Consider the following 21,689-nt stretch of genomic DNA (forward strand, 5'->3'; position numbering starts at 1 on the left):
AAACGGAAGCCGTGATGAGGGGCGGAAAGTGGAACGAGAACTGACCAATTCTGAATCAGCATTGGTTGGGTTCGACTGAGGATGTAGCATGATGTCACCTACAGGGCGGAGCTTGGGGTGCGCGCGCGCATGCTCAGTGTTACGTGCCACAGCTGGTCCCTGCTGTTGATGCCGCTCGGGGGTTGGTTGGGCTATGGATTCCGGGCTACAGAAATTGCGCCCTTGACCCTTGAGCCGCCCGTGAACGGCTTGGATATGGATATGGGCGCGGCAGATGCCTGAACTCCAAAAGGACTCCACTTGGGTCCCCACGGAGAACTGCGATCCCGGCTCAGAGTGCATAGAGTCAGGATGACCTCCTGCCTGAGTTGTACCTCCCACGGACCTCCCAGGTCTGACTCGAGTAACCCCACGGAGAATGAGAGTCCTGACCGGACAGACTTACAGAACATAAGGCCTGGATTAAGGTCTACAGAGGATGGATCTTAACTTGTGGGGCCTCCTGAAGCGGGAGGGTCCTAACTTAGTGGATCCAGTCTGGGCTGGGGTCCACAAAGAGGAGGGTTCTGACTTGTGGAGCCTTTTAGAGAGACAAAACCAAACAGAACGTGAGGGTTTGGTTGAGGTCCCCTTGTGGGAGGCGGGGTTCTGACTTTGGATCCTCAGGAATGAAACATGATATTCTTGGCTGAGATCTTCCGAGGGCGCGGGTTTTGAGGGAAATAGGGGTCCTGAATTGGTTAGTCCCATGGAAAAGGGACAGGATTCTAACTACGCAGATGTTTAAGGACAAGATTCCCTCTTGTGTGTGCTGGATGCAGGGGACAGATCGCCTTTTTGGCTCTGTTGAACGAGTTCTGACGTCCCTACGGCCCCGCATTTTGGGCTCCCGGCTGCTAGGAGTCCCCCACCACCCCTCCTCTCCCGAGGGGTGGGGGCAGGCGGGGGGCGGTGCCTGGCAGTGGGGCGGGCTCAGTGGCGAGGGAGCATTCGTCGGGCAGCGGGGCGCGGGACGCACGGGGCCGGGGAGGCGCCCTCCATCGCCATGGACCTGATGTCAGCGCTGAGCCTGGGCGAGCTAGCGCTCAGCTTCTCGCGGGTGCCGCTCTTCCCTGTTTTCGACCTCAGCTACTTCATCGTCTCCATCATCTACCTGAAGTATGAGCCAGGTGAGTCGAGGATTGTAGGAGTTACCAGGAGGGAGGTTGCCCCTAGCTTGATGATGGAGACGAAAGGAGGAGACAGGCTAGATCCTGGAGCTGGATGGGGGAGGAGGCAGAGGCTGAGATCGTGGAGTGCTCCCACGCTCGCGCAGGTGGAGGAGCGAACCCTGGGGACAGAGGCGCTGTGGAAAGGAGGCTGCAAATGAGGTGGGAGGGAAGAAAAGGAGCGCTCTTGTTTACGGTTAGGAGGACAGGTGCTGCGGGGTTGGGGTTGAGGGCGGGGGCAACGAAAAGGCCAGAGTCAGGTTAGAGCAAGGATTCCTGAACTTAATCTTGGGCAAGGGGGATTGATGGTGGCGAAGGTTCCAAATCAAGGATCGGACCTGCCTGGGCGAGGGTCAGATGTTCTGGACGTCAGCTGCCATGACCTCCCTTAACGCCCTTGAATTGACTGCCTGGTGACTATATAAGGACTGGCCATGCTGGGTGCTGCGATCAGGTTCGGGGGAAAGTGACACCCATGTCCCCTCTGTACTGCATCTTTTGGCATCTTCTTCCCTCCCTTCTCACATGCCAGCTGGGCCAGCTCGGGCCTGGGATCCTTCCCACTTATGGAGCCTAAACCGTTCCAGGACAGGGCAACTTTGGGTCAGCTTCCTTTCAAGAGTCAGAGGAGGATAGACCCTACTTCTTTGATTAAAAAAAAAAAAAGTTAATTACTTTTACTTATCTCTGTGTTGTGGGTATGTGTGGAGGTCAGAGGACAGTTTACGGGGGTCACTGGTCAAACTCTGGTGGTCAAATTCATAGACAAGCTCCTTTACCAGCAGAGTCATCTTGCTGCTACCGCACCCCTCCTCCAAATCTGCTTTAATGAGGACAAATGTAGCTCGCCTCTAACCCCAGAACGTAGAACGTAGAGAAAGGAGGAAAGCAAGTTAATTCCAGGACAGCCAGGGCTATTGATGAGTTCTTGTCCAGTGTGACTACAGACCATCTCAAAAACAAACATAAATAAGTGACTACATAAATGAATAAATAAATAAATAAATGCCTCCCTGGAGCGTTCTATTTTTATTACAAGTTCAGTGTAAGCAAATGTGTCGTGTTTGTCTTCTGTAGTTTTAGTTATTCTACTGAACCTTCAAATTTGAAGGACAGGGTAATTTCCTTCCAGGGAAGTTAAGACCCTTCTGTGGGTGGGTATGTAAATTAATTACTTTTGGGGTGACAAAACCAGACTCCTATGTTTGCTTAGGGATGGGGTGGTGCTTCAAGATGGCCCACAGGTGGAAGGAAAAAAAAATCAAGTTTAAAAACAGTGTTCTGATAACCCCAAAAGGGCCCATCTCCAGAGCTTTCTCAGATGAAATTGTACACGTGTCCTTACAAGCATAAATACATGCTCTTATGCAAACGGGATTAGCGAGACTGTCGGGCATGCGTGTTGGGTCTCTTTCCCTGTGCACAAGCAACAAGGCTTTGCAAGGTGAAGTTCTTGTTTGTGCTATTGTTTGGAGTAACGGGGTTTCCAGTCTGAGGAAGAATTCCTGGTGGTTTCTGTGGAACCCAGCACACCCCAAGATCCACTGTGAGGAGGTGGGAACCCCCTGGAATGGACTTAGTATGGAAGTGTGCTGAAAATGGGGTGCTCTTTTTATTTTTAACTCTTTTCATCATTTAGTGTGTGTGTGCGCGTGTGGGAGGATTGTGAATGTGCCAGGACATGCATGTGGACGGCACAGGACAACTTGACAGAGTTGTTCTCCCTCCCCTGTGGGGGACTTGGGGATTGAACTTAAGTAAAACTCACTGCCCCCTTTATTTTATTTGTGTTAAAAAAAACATTTTCAGTTATTGTCATTATTAGTATATGTGTATATATACACGCCCCAGAGTGCATGTAGAGATGAAGGACAACTCTGTCCTTCCATCTTTATGTGGACTCTAGGGATCAAACTCAAATCACCAGACATCACTGGGCAGCAAGTGCTCTTACCGCTGAATCATCTTACCAACCCCTATTAAAAAAGCAAAAAAAAAAAAAAGCCAGGATCCCACTGGTTCCTCGGGCTAGCCTCAAACGCTTTCCTCTTTCCTCAGCCTCCCTGGTGCTTGAATTCTAGATGTTCCATGCTCATTCTTGTCTGAATACCTCTGCAGGAATATCACAGTAAGCCATCTTTGCTGCAAGTGTAGGAGACAGAATTTTCCAGAAGGTTCTGGTTTTATACTTTAGAACTTCATCAGTTCTTCAACCCTAGCTGCATGTCAGATTTCCTGTGGTCTTTTAAAAGTCTTTTTCCAGGAGTGTTGGTGCATGCCTCTAATACCAGCACCTGGGAGGCAAAGGCAGAGGCAGTTGGTTTTCTGTGAGTTCCAGGCCAGACACTAAAAAACTCTACCTGAACCTGGTGCAGTGGTTCCTGCTTCTTGTTCCACCCACTCAAGAAGTAGAGGCAGAAGGATTACAAGTTCAAGACCAGCCACGAGCAACTTAGCCAGATCCTGTCTCAAAATAAAATTGTATTAAAAAATTTTATTACTACACTTTATTTGCTTATTTATTGTGTGTGTTAGGTGCTACCATAGCACATGGGTGAGAGACAGAAGACAATACAGGTTTCAGGTTGCTCCTTCCACATGTGGGCCCCAGGGGTTGAATTCAGGCCTTTAGGCCTGGTGGCAAGTATTGTTACCTGCTAAGCCACATTACTGGCCTCAAAAATTTTTACAGGGATGTGGTTAGAGCCCCTGCCTACACCCTGCTAGTGTGGCCTGGGTGGGCATGGCTCAGTCTTAGAGTGACAGCCTAAAATTCCCCAGTGAGGGGCTTGTTCGTAGAATGTTTGCTAAGCATACAGGAAGCCTTGAATTCCATCCCCACTCTCCAAAACCGACCAACCAAATTAACCCAGATGAATTTAATCAGAATATCTCCATGCTTGCATTTCAAGCCCATTTTCCCAGTGTTTGCTGCAAGACATCTACCTGAGGCTATTCCTTCAAAATTTGGGAACGAGGAAGAAGGCTGAAGTAAATAAATATTTGCTGAGTTTGCAAGTCCTATGGGTTCCTGGACAGCCAGAATGACATATTTATTAGGCTGCAAGAACTACTCATTTCCCTTAGGAAATTAAGGTGGCTGGGGAGCTGCTAAGCAATGCATATCTGTAATTTTAGCAAACAAAAACTGAGTGCATTCTGGGCTACATATCAAGCCTCTTTCTCAGTTAAAGATGGTGGAACACAGGTGGGAATGGTGGTGCACGCCTTTAATCCCAGCACTCGGGAGGCAGAGGCAGGCGGATTTCTGAGCTTGAGGCCAGTCTGGTCTACAAAGTGAGTTCCAGGACAGCCAGGGCTACACAGAGAAACCCTGTCTCGAAAAACCTTAAAAAAAAAGATTTATTTATTTTATGTGTGTGAGTAGACTGTAGCTGTACAGATGGCTGTGAGCCTTCATGTGGTTGTTGGGAATTAAATTTTTTTAGGACCTCTGCTTGCTTCGGTCAACTCCGCTTGCTCAGTCCCTGCTCGCTCTGGCCCAAAGATTTATTTATTAATATAAATAAGTACACTGTAGCTGTCTTCAGACACGCTAGAAGAGGGTGTCAGATCTCATTATGGGTGGTTGTGAGCCACTATGTGGTTGCTGGGATTTGAACTCAGGATCTTTGGAAGAACAGTCAGTGCTCTTACCCGCTGAACCATCTCGCCAGCCCCCCTTACCTTTTCTTGATGCATGCTCTTGTGTAGCACAGGCTAGCCTTACCTTATAGTCTAGGATGACCTTGAACTTCTGATTCGCTTGCCTCTACCCCAACTCCTCTGCCTCTACCCCAACTCCTACGCTGGGATGACATGCGTCCCCCACCGCACTCTTGTGCTTGGCATGGAACCAAGGCTATGTGCATGTTAGGAAAGCATTTTACCCTTGGAACCAGCCTTCATTTGTTTGAACTAAACTGGCCTTATGTAGTGCAAGTGAGACTAAACTTGCTATGTAGCTAAAGAGAACCCTGACTTTCTGAGTCTTCTGCCTCATCTCCCAAGTGCTGGGACTACAGACATGCCCAACAATAACCTTTTTTGGATTTTGGTTTTGGTTTTTCAAGACAGGGTTTCTCTGTGTAGCCCTGACTGCTCTAGAACTCACTCTGTAGACCAGGCTGGCTCAAACTTACAGAGATCTGCCTGCCTCTCCTTCCCAAATGCTGGTATTAAAGGTATGTGCCACCACTGCCCAGCTAGACTCCATTTTTTTAGGCTCTCACTAGTGGTCCAGGCTGGCCTCAAACTCATGGTCCTCCTGAGTCTTGACTGCTGTGATTCCAGGCCTATGCCACTGCATAGGTTTCTGCCTGGTTTCTGTTGTGCTGGGGATGGAATCCAGGGCTTCGGGTATGTTCCCTGAGCTACAGCACCAATTAATAGACAAGCTCTTTTTCAGGCCAGTTTTAGGTTCACAACAAAATTAAATTGAAAAGTACAAAGCTCTGTAATTTTGGTTGTAGCTCCTGAGATATGCTGTGCTCTGCGTCGTAGCACTAAAAAAAGGAAAAAGGAAAAGAGGACAAGTTCTTTTTTTTTTTTTTTTTTCTTCCTTTGGTTTTCCGAGACAGGGTTTCTCTGTGTAGCTCTGGCTGTCCTGGAACTCACTTTATAGACCAGGCTGGCCTCCAACTCAGAAATCCACCTGCCTCTGCCTCCCAAGTGCTGGGATTAAAGGTGTGTGTCACCACACCCAGCTAAGAGGACAAGTTCTATTCCCACCCACCCCCTAGTCTTTGATACCAGAAGACACTGGGGGATTCTGGGCAGTGGCTCCACCCATGAGCCATGCCCCCAGCCCATGGTTGGGAGTTTCTGAGCAGGGTGCTAAACTGGACTACTCTTCCAGTCCACAGTGGGTGGATTTAAGATTTATGTGTGAAATTTCACCCCTAGATATTTCAATCTCATTCTAGGCCCCAGAATATCTCTGGTATAATTGCTAAGGGCTAAGCAATTTCTTTTTGTCCTGGGTAGGCAACCTTTGATAGAGCCAGTAGAGATGGGAGAGTGAGATTCACAGTGACTGGAGCCTATCCTTTCTGCAGTGGAAAGGTTGAGGCAGGAGGATGGTAAATCAAAAGCCAGTCTGGATTAGATTGAGGCACTGTGCCAAAATAAATAAATACATACACAGGGCTGGAGCAGTGGCTTGGCAGTTAGGAGTACCAGCTGCTTTTGCAAAGGATCCAGGGTCCCTCACAACCATCTGTAACCCCAGCTTTCGGGGATTTGACACCCTCTTCAGGCCTTGGCAGGTGCTGCACTCACACGATGCACAGGCACACATGTATGCAAACACTCATACACAAAGTAAACCTTTTTTTTCTTTGGTTTTTCGAGACAGGGTTTCTCTGTAGTCTTGGCTGTCCTGGAACTCACTTTGTAGACCAGGCTGGCCTCGAACTCAGAAATCCGCCTGTCTCTGCCTCCCAAGCGTTAGGATTAAAGGCGTGCGCCACCACCGCCCGGCCAAAGTAAACCTTTTAAAACTAAACATAATGAGTTGAGCCATTATACCTCAAGAGCCATAAACCCATCCCTCTGCCTTTTGACATCCAAAGAAACTGAGGCTCACTGGAGACTCATGACAGACACTTGGGCTCAGGCAGAGCCAGAAGGGGACATAGTGCTTTATATAGGAGGTGCTTGTGAAACAAAGCCTGGAGCCTGTTTGTCATGGGTCATGCACTGAAATCTCAGCCCCCTGCCCCATTTAATTCTGTGTTAAGATGGTCCCAAAGGGCACAAAGACCCTGGAATAAGACTGTTTCTGGCAGCTATTTTTAGAAGCACATGCAAGTGTCATTTTCTGTGGAGCTGGAGGAATGCTTGACAGCCTTGGCTCAGTGGACTCACCAGCTGTTCCTGGGGGTCACAGGGGAAGTATGCTTTAAATAGATACAGGGTGGCTTGGGGTGTGAGGGTTCTGTCCCCTCCCATCCTTTTACCTCCCCTTCTCTCTCCTTTCTCCCTCCCCTCCCCCTCTTCTCTCTTCCCCGCCTAAGGTACAATCCAGGGCACCTGACAAGGCTGCTTTTGCTTTTGTGTATTCTTTTGTTCATATCATTTAAGTTTTAAGTACATTTATGTGTGTATGTAGGGGGATGACCTGCATGAATGTTTGTATGAGGGTGTCAGCTTGGAGATACAGATAGTTGTGAGCTGCTATGTGGGTCCTCTTCCTCTTAACCACTGAGCCATCTCCAGCCCCAGCCTTGAATTTCTGATTCACTTGTTTCACCTCCTGTGTGCTAGGATGACAGGCCTGCATCAACCACACCAGCTTTATGTGGTGCTATAGATGGCAGCTAAGGCTTCCAACATTCTAGGCAAGTGCTCAGCCCTTAGCTAAATTCTTTCTACCAACTCAGCACAGCCCAGGTTCTCCCAGGTTCTCCCTCCAGCAGGCTAGTCTTGGCATCCCCACCTAATTACTGAGCAGTACACCCAACTCTTAAGGTTCCTCGACCTGTAACTCTGACACCTTGGGGACCAGTTTCCTGTGAACCTTGGGATCAGACCATATCCAGACAGTAACAAGGGCCCTTAGGTGGTTCGAACATGGAGCTACATGGCTGACAGCTTGGTCCTAAAATTGTTCTCTGCTAAATGAAACGAGTCAGAAAGGGAGGGGCTCTGTATGATAAGCAGATGCACCAGGAGACACCCAGCTGTGGCTTTATGAGGTGGGGACAATAGTGACATAAAGGTAGAACCTAACCATTAACAAAGACTGTGGAAATTTACAAATATTATCTTAAATTTACTTATTCATTTGTTTACCTGAGACGGGATCTCTCTGTGGCCCTGGCTATCCTACAACTTGCTCTGTAGACCAGGCTGGCCTTGAACTCACAGATCTGCCTGCCTCTGCTGGGAGTAAAGGCATGCTAGGCTACTTTTATTGCTTTTGTGAGTGCAAAACCTTCACACACAGCAGGTATGAAAGTACTTGTCAGGAGGCAACCTGCAGGAATCAGATCTCTGTTTCCATCAATCACGTGGGTCCTGGGATGGATCTCAGCTTGGTGGCAAATGCTTGGTGACAGGAACCAGCTCAGTGGCTCCTGTCTGGGACCTGAGATGGCTTTCTCAATGGGCATGGGCAAGTCCGTGCTTGGTGGTAAGAGAGCCAGCTCAACATGCAGCTTAACTGGCTTCCATCCCAGCATCCGATAAGAACTGTAGAAGCCCCGAATTTAATCTCCAGCACCCAGTGGGCTAGAAGGGATGCATGCAAGCAGGTGTGGCATGTTCCTGGGATGAATTCATGTGCCCTCACAGGAGCTGTGGAGCTGTCCCGGCGCCACCCTGTGGCGTCCTGGCTGTGTGCCATGTTGCACTGTTTTGGGAGTTACATCCTGGCCGACCTGCTTCTTGGGGAGCCCATCATTGACTACTTCAGCAACAGCTCCAGTATCCTGCTGGCCTCTGGAGTGTGGTGAGCACTGAGGCGGGGAAGGGAGGACCCCGGCACCAGGGAGGAGGGAGTTTGAAGGAACCAGGGACCCCCTAGTCACAGTCTGCCGCCATCCTGCCTGCCCTCTTCATCTGCCTCTGCGCTAAGCGCAGTAACCAGTGGACACCCTTCCCCTGACCCTGGGTCTTCTCTGCATCTGCTCTAAGCTCAACCACCAGTGTGCCTGCCTTTCCCTCTGATCATAGACCTTCTGTCCTCAAGGTACTTGATTTTCTTCTGTCCCTTGGACCTCTTCTACAAGTGTGTCTGCTTTCTGCCCGTAAAACTCATCTTTGTGGCTATGAAGGAGGTGGTGAGGGTCCGAAAGATCGCTGTGGGCATCCATCACGCACACCACCACTACCACCACGGGTGGTTCATCATGATCGCCACCGGGTGGGTCAAAGGTAAACAGAATTATGACAGAAAGGACAGAAAAAAGTCGCCGCAGTGAGATGGCTCAGGAGCTTGCAGCCAAAACTTGGTGGCCTAATTTGATTCCTAGGACCCACACAGTAGAGCATTCACTCCCACAAGGTATTCAGTGACCACCACATGAGCACCGTGGTGCATGCCACCTACACACACCATACACAGTAACAACAAAGTTAATAATAATCATGGCCAGCAAGATGGCTCAGTGAGGAAGGGCACTTGAGGCCAAACCTGATGGCCTGAATTTGATGCTCGGAACCCACGCACTAGGAGAAACCAAGCTCTAACAAGTTGTCCTCTGGCCTCCATACATGTGCTCTGGTGTGTGTGCACATGGACACACTCCCTACCACCATACAAAGTATACATAAATTGCAACTTTTAAATTTTCCAGAGTCTCTATGCAGCCCTGGCTAGCTTAGAGCTCATTATGTAGACCAGACTGGCCTCCAACTCACAGAGATCCTTCTGCCGCTGCCTCCCACATGCTGGGATTAGAGGTGCACCATCATATCTTCCACTCTTGGGCCCCACAGGGTGGAGGGAGAGAACCCACTCCACAAGTTGTCCTCTGACATCTGCATTCATGCTGTGGCATGCTAGCACCCCCATCCCGCACACAGAATACAACTATAAAAAAGAATTATTAATTTTTTAAATAAATAAAGTAAAAATCCCAGTAGTTGACTAGGTGTTGGGGTGGGCTCCTGTCCCAACACTCAAGACAATGAGGATTAGGAGTCCTGGGCCAGCCTGGGCAACACAGTGAGACTTAAGACAGCCCCTGTAGGTAGTGATACATCCGATTGCTTCCTGCTGGTTTTGCCCTGACTGTACCTGTGAAACTGGGGGATGGAGTTGTTTTGAGCCTCAGTTTCCCATATGTAATGGATGATCACCCTGAGGCTCAGAGTCTCCTCAACAGAAAGTCCCGTGTTTCCTTGGGAATTGAGGCTAGAAGAAAGGAGGGTGTGGGGGTGGCCAGTTACCTCAGTGGTGCCCTGCCCTGCAGGGTCTGGTGTTGCCCTCCTGTCCAACGTGGAACAGTTGCTTCGAGGTGTCTGGAAGCCAGAAACTAATGAGATCCTGCACATGTCCTTGTGAGTACCCCTCCTGCTGACCTCTGTTCTGCCTCGCCTGGCCCCACATTATTCATCTTCTAGAGATGCCACTAAGGTGGGGATAGGAAGAGCTTCTGCAAAGAGGTGATATTTGATTGGGGTTTTGAAGAGTGAATAGGAGTTTCCTGGCTACAAAAGACCCTCTACCCAGAGTCTAGAATCACGGCCAGTTGTCAGGTTTGAAAACTGCAGGACCAAGATGAGGATGTGGGTAGGGAGCAAGGAAATGGAGCAGGAGTGAGGGCCACAGGCAAGGCAGGTCCTGTGGCATGGAAGGTCATGGGGGATAGTGGGCAGGGCCACACAAGAAACATTCACAACCCATGTAGGACCACTGCTGATATTTCTTTTTATTGATTTCATTTTTTTTTGTTTTTTTTTTCTCGATCTTTCTGTATGTCTGTGTGGTATGCGCATGTGTGGGCACATGTGTACATGTGTGTGCTGGGGGTTATGCTTGGGACCATCATATTTTTTGAGGCAGGGTCTCTCAGTGAAACCCTGAGTCCCTCACATGCCCAGGCTTGCTGCCCAGCTGGCTCTGAGCAAGCACTTTAACCATGGAACCATCGCCCTGGTCCACATTTCTCTAGTGTTGGGAAGGTTGGAGGGCAGCCTTCAGGAGTCCCCGCCCCCACTGCACCAGTGGGGCTCGGTCTCACATGCCTCCTTAGCCCTCTGGATGGTGACCAGCATCTGCTGAATCCAAACCCATGCCCACCACATTATTGTATGAGGTGACCAGCAGCCACCCACACTCTCTGCACCTAGTGTTTCAAGGGTTTTGTGGCTTTTCCAGTTGCTGTGGCACCATATGTGACTGACAGAAGCAATTCAGTGAGGAGAGACTTACACAGGCTCACAATTTAGGGCTACAGACCGTCATGGTAGGAAAGGCATCCAAGCCCGGAGGCAGCAGCGCACAGCTTGTACCCAGCAGACAGTAGTGTAGTTCAGATGGCTTCTCCTTCATGTTCAGTCCAGATGGTGCCCTGTGGCCTTCCACAGTCAGCAGCAGTTGTTCTTCCTGGATTCACCTAATCTAGATAATCCCTCCCACATATGCCCAGAGATTTGCCTGTGGGTTGATTTTTTAAAAATAATTTATTTAACTTTATTTTATGTGTATTGGTGTGAGGGTGTCAGGCCCCTTGGAACTGGAGTTACACATAGTTGTGAGCTGCCATGTGGGTTGGAGAACTGAACCGGGGTTCTTTGGAACAGCTGACAGTGCTCTTAATCACAGAGCCATCTCTCCAGCCTCTGCGGGTTGACTTTTAGGCACTGTCAAATTAACAAGATTCACCATTCAGGCAAAGTGGCACAAAACTTTAATTCCCACATTGGGAGGCAGAGGCAGGAGGATCTCTGTGATTTGCCTGCCAGCCTGAGCTACATGGTGACTGTTTTAGGGGTGGGGGCATTGATTCACCATTCAGGCTCCATCGCCCACACAGCCTGCATCTCTTCGTCTCAGTCAAGAGATGGTGGGCATCTGGGGCTGGAGAGATGGCTCAGAGGTTAAGAGCACTAGCTGTTCTTCCAGAAGTCCTGGGTTTGATTCCCTGAACCTACATGCTGGCTCATAACCATTTGCAACCCTATTCATGGGGGATCAGATGCTCTCTTTTGGCCTCTACAGGCATTGCTTACATGTGATTTACAGACACATGCAGATAAAATACTCTTATACATAAAATTAAATCAATAAATAAAACGTTAAAAGAGAAAGATGTTAGGCCCAAGAACCTGCAGTGATTGCTCTGGGAGCCACCTTTAGAAGCCAGGTGTGGCAGCACGCCTGTCCTGTCACTGGTCTCTTAGCTACTGTTGCCCGCATAAAACCACCATGACCAAGCATTTGGGCTTCCTGCCAGAGGGCTGAGTCTGTAATGGTGAGGAGACTCCACATCAAGCAGCAGATGTTGTGGCAAGGGCAGAGAGCTCAGGGCTCAGGGCTTGAGCCATAAGCAAAAAACAGGAAGAAGGCCTTTGGTTCTCAAAGTCCCTGCCCCCAGCAGCACACTTCCTCAGCCTCCCCCAAACAACACCACCAACTTGGGACCAGACTTGGGTTCATTCTCATTCAAACCACCACAACCAGGAAGGAAGAGACAGGATTCCCTGAGGTTCACTGGCTAGCCCACCCAGCAATGGTAGATTGGAGGTCGGGAAAGAGACTTTGTCTCAAAAATAAGGTGCAGGGCCTGGGAGACGGCTCAGTGGGTAAAGAGAGCTTGCTGCCAAGCCTGGTACCCGAGGCCCTACACGGTCAAAGGGAAGAACCAACTCCTCTACCTAGGCCCCCTGCACATATATAGCACATGAGCAGCCTGGGCCCCAGCAACAGGAGCGGGGGCTGTCCCTGAGTCTGTTGCCTGCCTGCCTGTGCATCCCATTCCCCTAACTGGGCTGCCTTGTCTGGCCTCAGTGGGAGAGGATGTGCCTGGTCCTGCAGTGACTGGGTGTGCCAGGGGGAGGGGTTGTATATGTGGGTGATACTTGGAGGGGGGCTCCTCCTCCTCAAAGAAGAAGAGGAGGGAAGAATGAGGGCTCTGTGTGAGGGGGTACTAAGAAGAGAGGGGGAGCTGATATGGGGATAAGTGAATAAATACAAAAAATAAATTCTAAAAAAGGTAATTTTTAGGTTATTCAAACTTAACAGGAAAATAAAAAGAATCAACTCTCCCAAAGTTGCCTACTTGAGTGCTAGAGAGACAGAGACTGAGACACATACTGGGTGGTAACAGAAGAAGTAGGTGTGGCTGAGGAGGGGCAGTAACTCAGCTCTCAGTAACAGTGCAGATCCTTCTGTCAGAAGCAGTGAGCAGCACCAGGGACTCCAGAAGCGAGAGAAACAATTCATTTCACAGCCTTGGGAAGCCAGAGGTCAGCCTAGAGTAAAGGGTAAAACTGGAGTCCTGAGTTGGTCACAGACTTTTTGCTTGTTTGTTTGTTTTCAAGACAGGGTTTCTCTGTGTAGCCCTGGCTGTCCTGGAACTCACTTTGTAGACCAGGCTGGCTTCAAATTCAGAGATCCGCCTGCCTCTGCCTCCCAAGGGCTGGGATTAAAGGCATGCGCCACCACTGCTCACAGACTTTTAATTTCCATGACTGGATGTCACCGCCCTCTGAATTCCTCAGTGGCTGAGTTCCTTCCCCTAGCATAGTCTCCACCGGAGGTTCTCCACCTTCCATGGACTTGAGATTGCCCAGTTCTGCTCTCCAGTGTGAGCTCAGACTGAACTTCTCAACCCAGTGTCAGCTAACAAGCTCTCAGGCAAGCAGGCAGCTGCCAGCCGGGAAAGACAGGTCTGGTGCCTCCTGGTCAGTCAGCTGTGGCTCTGGGGAGCTTTATATGAAGCTCTGACTGAGAATGGCCGTGGTTATTTATATCTTACCCCAGCCCCACCAAGGCCAGTCTGTATGGAGCCATCCTGTTCACCTTGCAGCAGACTCGCTGGCTCCCAGTGTCCAAGGCCAGCCTCATTTTCGTCTTCACCATGTTTATGGTGTCATGTAAGGTAAGCCACCCCTGCCTGTGACCTCTACTTCCCTGGAATGGGGTGGGGGTACTCAGAAACTACCGGGGGAGACTTGATCCACCTGAGATAGATGGAAGAAATTTATCAGGAAATTGAGGTACGAGGGCCAAGGAGGTAGGGATGGAGATGGCAAGAAGGAGCTTCCAGGCACAGGCTGGGGGTGCTTGTATGGGACAGTAGGGGGACAGGAATCTGATCAAACCAGAAAGGAGTCTTGGGCCTTCCCTGTCCTTCCACAGGGCTGAGGGTTGTCCCCAGCTCCCCCAAACATAGAAAGCTCCTGCCTACAAATGGTTCATTCTTAGGAGAAGACCACAGCCTTGGAGGCTAAGGCAGGAAGATCCATATGAGTTTGAGGCCAGCTTGGGCTACATAGTGAGTTCCAAGCCAGCCAGGGTTACATAGTGACATTCTGTTTCAAAAACCCTGGGCCCTGTGGCAAGAAAGTGGGCCCAGGGTCAGGAGTTCAAGGTTATGTTCAGCTTCACAGCAAATTTGAAGCCAGCCTGGGCTACATATGACTGTATCTCAAAACAACAACACAAACAAAAAGCAAGTAAGAAAACAAAGAAGGAGAAAAAGGAGGGCGTGAGAGGGAATGAATGTATTGTTTAGAGTTCTAGAATGTGAGGCCTAAGGTAGCAGGGGTGAGTATGGTGGAAGCAGGGGTGGGGTACAGTGAGGTACCTCTTCTAGCTTCAGATGATTGACACCTTCTATGGCCAGATTGGCTACATAGTGAGTAGGAGGCTAGCCTGGGCTACATGGTACCCTGTCTCAACAACAACAAAATGTAATCCTGAAGTCCAGGTGTTGGGATGTACTGTTGTCATGGGTGACCACTGGTCACAGCATCCCTAGGCTGCCCAGGTGTGGACACTGGAAGTCATGCCTCTTCAGAGTCCAGGATGGGGGCTCGTGCACTTGGGGGCATGGGAAGCTGGAGGGCTGGGGCTGGCTCAATCCCCTCACTGCTCCTTTGCTCTCTCCTCTCCTACCATGTGTTTCCTGGACTCCCCTTAGGTGTTCCTGACAGCCACACACTCCCACAGTTCTCCATTTGATATCCTGGAGGGTTACATCTGCCCAGTGCTGTTTGGGGCAACTTGGGGAGGCGACCATCACCATGACAACCATGGAGCACCACATGGCATGGGACTAGGCACCCAGCACTCCGGCCTGCCTGCCAAGGCCAAGGAAGAGCTGGGCGAAGGATCCAGGAAGAAGAAGACCAAGAAAGCGGATTAGGGGTTGGCCCCAGGAATCCACTGCGTGCTTGGTAGAAGGATGTGGACTCAAAGAAACTCAGAACTTAGGGGCATTCAGGGCTCAGACCCTCCCCTCCCCCCGCCCTGCTCTCTACCACCCTCAACTTCCCCATCTGCAGTTTGGAGCCATCAGCAATTCCAAGGGCTGATGTGGGCTAAATTAGTGTGGAGGAATTCAACAGATGTGGAAAACCCTGCCCTCTGCCAGACCCCTCAAAAGGTCACAGCCTTTGGGGGCACACAGTCTAGGCCCAAAGCCCTGGCTGGTAGGCTCTTGGTTTTCATTCTGTGTTCTGTCTAATTATATCTTGTAACTAAAAGAATTTAAAGCCACATGGAGACTCAATTATCTAGATCCTCTCGAGAGCCAGGTGCTGGGGTCCCATGTCCTTCCGCACTCAGGACCTCCCTAGAATTTTGTGACTCCTGCTGGACATCTTTAGGCAAATGGCCTTCCTTCTCTGAGCCTTCTGTTTCTGTTCTGTAGCATGGAGACCCCAGGTCCTCCTGTGTACAAAAGGGTCTTTATAATTTCAAGCAGTTGCTTAAGCAGCGTGCTAGTGAGAAGGAGACTGGAGCAGCATGAAGGACAGTGGCAGGCTGCTTGGTATGTAGGCCATTTGTGTTTGAGGCCAGAAGGTCTCACCAGATACTCAGCTGAGCATGAGCAGGCACATTTAGGGCAGACTGCTAACAGGAGGGGGGCTTGAGTTCCTAGGTGCCCACAGGTAAGAGGTGTGGGTGCAGAGCAGAGGGTCCAAGAGCCAACAGCCTTGGTTACTCACAATTGGGCTCTGGGTGTATCAGGTGTCCCTCATGCCTGATCAGCATAGTTCATTCAGTCATTCAACAAACACACAGATCCACACATGCTCGCTATACAGTGTCATGCTGCTCCTCTTAGGAGCGAGCCTTATACAGGGGAAGGGCCATGGTCGCCAAAGTCTCCAGGGCACCTGAGAGAGGTGAGCATGGGGTCCTGCTGGTCTCAGGCTTATGTGAGGCTCAGATCTAGTTGAAGTACCCAGTGTAGCCCATTTGTTGAGAAAATGCTCCTCATAACTTTGCCTGGAGGTAGGGTAGGCCCTGAGGCTGGAAGCTCCCGAGTTTCATCCCCTTGATGTCAATCAAAGCTCAGTGTGAGTGATCAGCCAATAAATCTGGTGCGAGTAAATCAAGCTCTTTTTCTTTATTCAGCCTCAAAATGTAGGGATCCAGCAGAGTCTGTTTTAGAGATGGCCCAGGCCTCCAGGGATAGGAGATGGGTCTGAAGCCTGGGAAGCAGGGTCAAGCATATCTGAGTTCTCCAAGATAAGTGGGAAGGTGCACACCTGTCCAGAAGCTGAGGCAGGAGGATCACTGTTTCTAAGCCTGCCTGAGTGAAACCAAAAAGTAAGGAAGGAAATGAGGAAGAGAGGAGAGAGAGAATGGGGAGGGGGATGGGGAAAGGAGGGAGGGAGGGGAGGGAGAGAATGGGGAAGGAGGGGGAAATAGAGGAAGGGGCAGGGAAGAGAGAGGTGAGGAGGAGAGGGGAGGGGAGGGGAAAACTCCTTTTGCCACTCAGCACTTCCACTTTCAGGAATGTGCTGCAAAGGGGACCTAGTGATCATGGCTTTTCACAGTAGCTAAAATTTGGAGGCAGGAAGAAAGGCCATAAACCCCTGACAGCGGATGGGTCTGGTGTCAAGACAGAAAACCGGCCCTAAACCTCAGTGGGTTCTGGCCTGGGATTAGCCTCCAGAGCAGCTGGGATGATCACAAAGAAGTAGCCTTTTGCCCTCCAACCCAAGGCGAGGGTATCACAAATTCTGATTGGGCGGACTGAATGGAAATAAAAAGCCTCCCAGCCTATTTTAGGAGGGAGGCGTGATGGCTGCTGGCTGGCCTGTGGTCAGGGACCATTGCCAGAACAGGCTGCCATGGTGTCCACAAACAGGTGCCAGAACTCTGACAGCCCGGTCTTAAGTTCAGGTTAATTTTAGCAGGATTCAAGTTTGGTAGCTTCTATTGTCTGATATTGAGAGCGGGGTTCTTTATACTGTTTAAACAATTATGTTTAGCATTTAAATCCAAGTCTGGGCACCATATGATGCGTTTATAAAAAGATAGAGAATGAATATGTTCTATAGGGGTGTGGTGAGGTATGGGGGGAGGGGGTGCCTTGGCGGGCCCATGCCAAGATATCCCTTCCCCATGAGAGACCAGCCACACGATGGTATGGTATAGAATAGAGTTTATTCAGGGCATGGGAGGGGAGTTAAGAGGGTAGTAGAGGCAGAGAAAGGCAGAGAGAGGGAGAAAGTAGAGAAGTAGAGGCTGGCCATGACCACATGGAGAGAGGGGTAGAGGAAGGGAATGGTAAGGAGAGAGCAAGAGGAGGAGAGAAGCAAGAGAACAAGAGTAAGAGAGGAAGGGGGCAAGCAGCCTTTTTATAGTGAGTGGGTCAGGCATACCTGGCTATTGCAGGTAACTGGGGGTGAGCATACTTGGCTGTTGCCAGGTAACTGAGGGGTGGAGTTTAGTGCTAACAGGGGAAATAATGCCTAGAATCCTCAGTGAGGGGCTGGGGTGTGGCTCAGGGGTCGATCACTTGTCTAATATGTGCAAGGCCCTGGGCTCCATCTATGCCACCATACACACATATATCCATACTGTGAAGCTCAGTGACAACCGATTTGATTGTTGTTGTTTTGTTTGTTTGTGTGTGTGTTTGTTTGTTTGTTTTGAGACAGTGTTTCACTGTGAAGCTCTAGCTGGACTGGAACTACGTAGACCAAGATGGTTTTGAACTCACAAAACTAGGGCTGCCTGTGCCTCCTGAGGACTGGGAGTAACGGCATGCCACACCACTGTTGAGCCTCACTGTGAAGCTCTGACTAACCTGGAACGCTGTAGATCCGCTGGCCACTCATTCACTCACTGATGCCAGCCCTCACCGCCTCCATTTCCAGAACTCTCTTCCTTTTAAAGGGTGCGATGGAACCCTGGTCCTTGGCATGCTCAGCTAGTGTTCTGCGGCAGAGCCCTGTCCTCAACTCCTTCCATCAAGAGAAACAAAGTTGTCACTAACTCCCTCGCTCCATGCCTCTGCCCTTTCTACCTTATTCATTTGTCATCTCCAGCGATGTCCCAGGAGCTTATCGTATTTCCCCCACTGCCCTATTTCACTTGGCTGAATGTCCTCCAACTTCATCTGACTTGTCTTGTCTTGTTTTGTTTTGTTTTTTGCCCAGGTTGGCTCCAATTTGTAGAGGATCTACCTCTGCCTCCTAGAGCTGGGGCAGGTGTGCACTCGGATTCTCTTTAAAGATGACGAAGGGAAACGGGAGGACTTGGCTCAGCAACAGCCCCACACAGCACGCAGCTCCTCTCCCTGTTCCAGGCCCCCATCCAGCAACACTGCACACGTGGGCCGGAGCTGAGCCTACAGACAGATTTCACAGCTGGCTTCTGCCTGGAGGCGGGTAGGAAAAGTCTTAGCTCAATTAGCAAAGGAAACTAACCTCTGATAGAGCTGTGGAAGCTATGGTCAAAGGGAAGGTCAGACACTGGATGTTGGTGGGTCCCTGCTGGCAGCCTGGGTTTGCTTAGAACCACTCGTGAGCCCGATGAACTCCTGGGCAAAAGAAAATACTGAAACGGGGAGACTCTAAGCACATACCCAATCTGGCTCCCAAGTCTGGGGTGCTGCCTGCCAAGCATAGGACAGGCTGAGTTCTAAGGGCCACTGAGCACAGGTACCCCAATACATACTCAGTATGTATCGAGTCCAGCTCTGTCCTCAACAAACATGGCTTCGCACTTTTGTCTTTAAGTAAAGTATAAATGGCACACAGCCCCTGACTGCACCTCCCCTGTAGTTGCTCTTTGTTATCACAGCAGCAAGGATCAAACATTTTAATTTCCTGAACAGTTGAAAATATAGATTATCTATCTTGTCCTTTTTAGAAAGGAGTTGACAGCCAGGCAGTGGTGGCACACACCTTTAATCCCAGCACTTGGGAGGCAGAGGCAGTCGGATTTCTGAGTTTGAGGCCAGCCTGGTCTACAAAGTGAGTTCCAGGACAATCAGGGTGACACTGAGAGACCCTGTCTCGAAAAACCAAAAAAAAAAAAGAAAGGAGTTGACAACTCCTAGACTAGTTGGTTGGATGGTGTGTGTGTGTGTGTGTGTGTGTGTGTGTGTGTGTGTGTGTGAGAGAGAGAGAGAGAGAGAGAGAGAGAGAGAGAGAGAGAGAGAGAGAACACCATTTGTAACTCCAGATCTGTGGGATCTGGTGCCGTCTTCTGGCCTCTTCAGGTATTGCATACATATGAAGCACAGGCATATGCAGGCAAAATACACAGACAATAAAAATAAATCCAGATATCTTTTAAAAAAAAAGATTGTTTTTCTTTCTTAAAATAAAATTTAAAAATTATATGGGTGCTTTTACCTGCATTTGTATCTGTGTGCCAGGAAAAGGCATCTGATGCCCTGGAATTGGAATTATAGACAGGTGAGAACTGCCATACAGGTTCTTGGAATCAAACCCAGGTTCTTTGCAAGAGCAGCCAGTGTGTTCTTAATCACCAAGACACCCCTCAAGCCCCTCTTTTTCCCCTCCTTTTCTTGAATTTCTGGGACTAGAACCTAGGGACTCACACATTTTAAGCAGGTGCGTCCCACACCTGCATCCCACACCTGCATCCCGCACCTGCATCCCGCACCTGCATCCTGCACCTGCATCCCGAACCCTCTTCTTGCTTTTAGTTTGGATGCATGATCTTGCTAAGTAGCTCAGACTAGCTTTGAATTCTTTAAAACATTTTTTCTTTTCTTTTTCTTTTAAAATGTTATTTATTTCATGTATACTCATATGCTCTGCTGCATATATATATGCCTGCCTGAAGAAGTGATTGTGAGCCACCATGTGGTTGCTGGGAATTGAATTCATGACCTCTGGAAGAGCAGCCAGTGCTCTTAGCCGCTAAGTCATCTCACCAAACCTAAAAAGTTTTCTTTAATTAAAAAAAAAAGTTATATGTGTGCTTGTAAGGTGTGATAGTCCATGTGTGCCTGTGCGTGTCCAGAGGAAGATGTCAGTGTCCTCTATCTCTTTCTGCTTTACTCCCGTGATACAGGCTAACTGAACAGGAAGCCGGTGTCTTGTCCTAGCAGTGAGGCTGGTTACAACTGCAGCCTGGATAGTAAGAGATCTTAGAGGATCCTCGTGGTTTTTCAATGTGATTGCGATATTTTGAAGAATTTCCTATTTTTTTATTTTATTTATTGAAATCGATTTTTTTTCCTCCGTCAATCAATATATCCTGATCATGGTTTCCCCTCCCCCTGCTCCTCCCAGTTCCTTCCTCTCTCCCTCCCATCCAGATCCATTCCCTTTTCTCATTAAAAAACAAACAGGTGCAGGGCTGGAGAGATGGCTCAGAGATTAAGAGCACTGACTGTTCTTCTGAAGGTCCTGAGTTTAAATCTCAGCAACCCCATGGTGGCTTACAACCATCTGTAATGACATCTGACACCCTCTACTGGTGTGTCTGAAGACAGCTACAGTGTAATACATATAAATAATAAGTAAATCTTAAAAAAAAAAAAAGAGTACTGTCTGCCCTTTCAGAAGTCCTGAGTTCAATCCCTAGCAACTACATGGTGGCTCACAGCCATCTATGATGGAATCTGATGCCCTCTCCTGGCATACAGATATAATTTCAGATGGAGCACTCATATACATAAAATAAAAAATAAATAAATCTTAAAGCAAACAGGTGTTTAAGGGATAATAATAAAATACAGCAAGGTAAAAACTATTATCTCAGACTTCATCAAAACAAGCCAACAGAAGAAAAAGAGCCCAAGAGAAAGTGCAAGAATCAGAGACCCACACTTTACTTACACTTAGGAATCCCATAAAACCACTAAACTGGAAACCATAATAGAGAAGCACAGAGAACCTGTGCAGATGCATACAGAATCTGCACACGCTGCTTCAGTCTCTGTGAGTTCCTGTGAGCCTTGCATATGTTGATTCAGAGGATCTTGTTCTTTGGTGTCCTCCATCACCCCCTCTTCCATCCTCCTCTTCCACAGGGTTCCCTGAGCTATGAGGGGAGGGATTTGATGGAGGCATCCCATCTTTGGGATGTTTCAAGGCCTCTCACCCTCTTCATACTGTCTAGCTGTGGTCTCTGTGTTGTTCCCATCTGCTGCCGGAGTAGCTTCTCTGATGATGGCTGAGCAAGGCACTGATCTGACTCTAGCACATATCATTTGGAGTCATTTTATTGCTATTTTTTTAAAAGACATGGGTAAAAACAAATACTACTAGATATTATGCAGTGAGCATTCACCTAAAATGGGATGTCCACAAACTCAGGTTCTTGGTCACACAAACAGTGTCAGTTATGGGTTCCATCTTGTGGATGGATTTAAGTGAAATGAGACATGGGTTGGTGTCTCCTACAAGCTTTGTGTGGCCCTTGCAATAGCATGCCTTATAGGCAGGGCACGATTATAGATCAAAGATTGCTGTTCATGTTTCTCCTTTGGTAGCTGCAGAGTGCTTTCTGGTGCCAAAGACTCTAGCACACAGTGAGGAAGGCTCAATGTGGGCACCAGAGCAGTGTCTCCATGTTCAGTGAGT

General features: G+C 49.1%; 1 protein-coding gene and 1 long non-coding RNA gene across 8 annotated transcripts; both read left to right on the forward strand.

Annotated features, from left to right (window-relative positions):
• The first annotated feature begins 130 nt into the window (after positions 1–130).
• Positions 131–16,226, forward strand: Tmem38a (transmembrane protein 38A). Of its 7 annotated transcripts, NM_144534.2 has the most exons (6): positions 765–1,169; positions 8,505–8,661; positions 8,902–9,086; positions 10,127–10,214; positions 13,642–13,759; positions 14,804–16,226. In NM_144534.2, exons 1-6 carry the CDS (start codon positions 1,046–1,048, stop codon positions 15,026–15,028), a joined length of 897 nt encoding a protein of 298 aa, NP_653117.1. In that variant the 5' UTR covers positions 765–1,045; the 3' UTR covers positions 15,029–16,226. The 7 variants fall into 7 exon arrangements, 6 of the variants coding, with proteins under 6 accessions (XP_017168477.1, NP_653117.1, NP_001344208.1 ...); XM_017312988.2 differs by lacking the exon at positions 10,127–10,214 and having other exon boundaries at positions 131–1,169; NM_001357279.1 differs by lacking the exon at positions 13,642–13,759.
• Positions 16,227–17,391: 1,165 nt separating this feature from the next.
• Gm51538 lies at positions 17,392–19,258 on the forward strand. The gene is made up of 2 exons (XR_003947406.1): positions 17,392–18,019; positions 18,282–19,258. It is a non-coding gene; the product is annotated as a predicted gene, 51538 (long non-coding RNA).
• Positions 19,259–21,689: the final 2,431 nt, after the last annotated feature.

This window comes from Mus musculus, chromosome 8 (genome assembly GCF_000001635.26).
Source record: "Mus musculus strain C57BL/6J chromosome 8, GRCm38.p6 C57BL/6J".
Lineage (NCBI taxonomy): Eukaryota > Metazoa > Chordata > Mammalia > Rodentia > Muridae > Mus > Mus musculus.

Bases quoted from the DNA above. Each gene is read 5' to 3' on its own strand.
- Tmem38a (NM_144534.2), top strand. From the start codon at position 1,046: ATGGACCTGATGTCAGCGCTGAGCCTGGGCGAGCTAGCGCTCAGCTTC. The intron at 8,662-8,901 runs GTGAGCACTGAG...TCTGTCCTCAAG, and splicing joins CTGCTGGCCTCTGGAGTGTG to GTACTTGATTTTCTTCTGTC. The intron at 13,760-14,803 runs GTAAGCCACCCC...GACTCCCCTTAG, and splicing joins TGTTTATGGTGTCATGTAAG to GTGTTCCTGACAGCCACACA.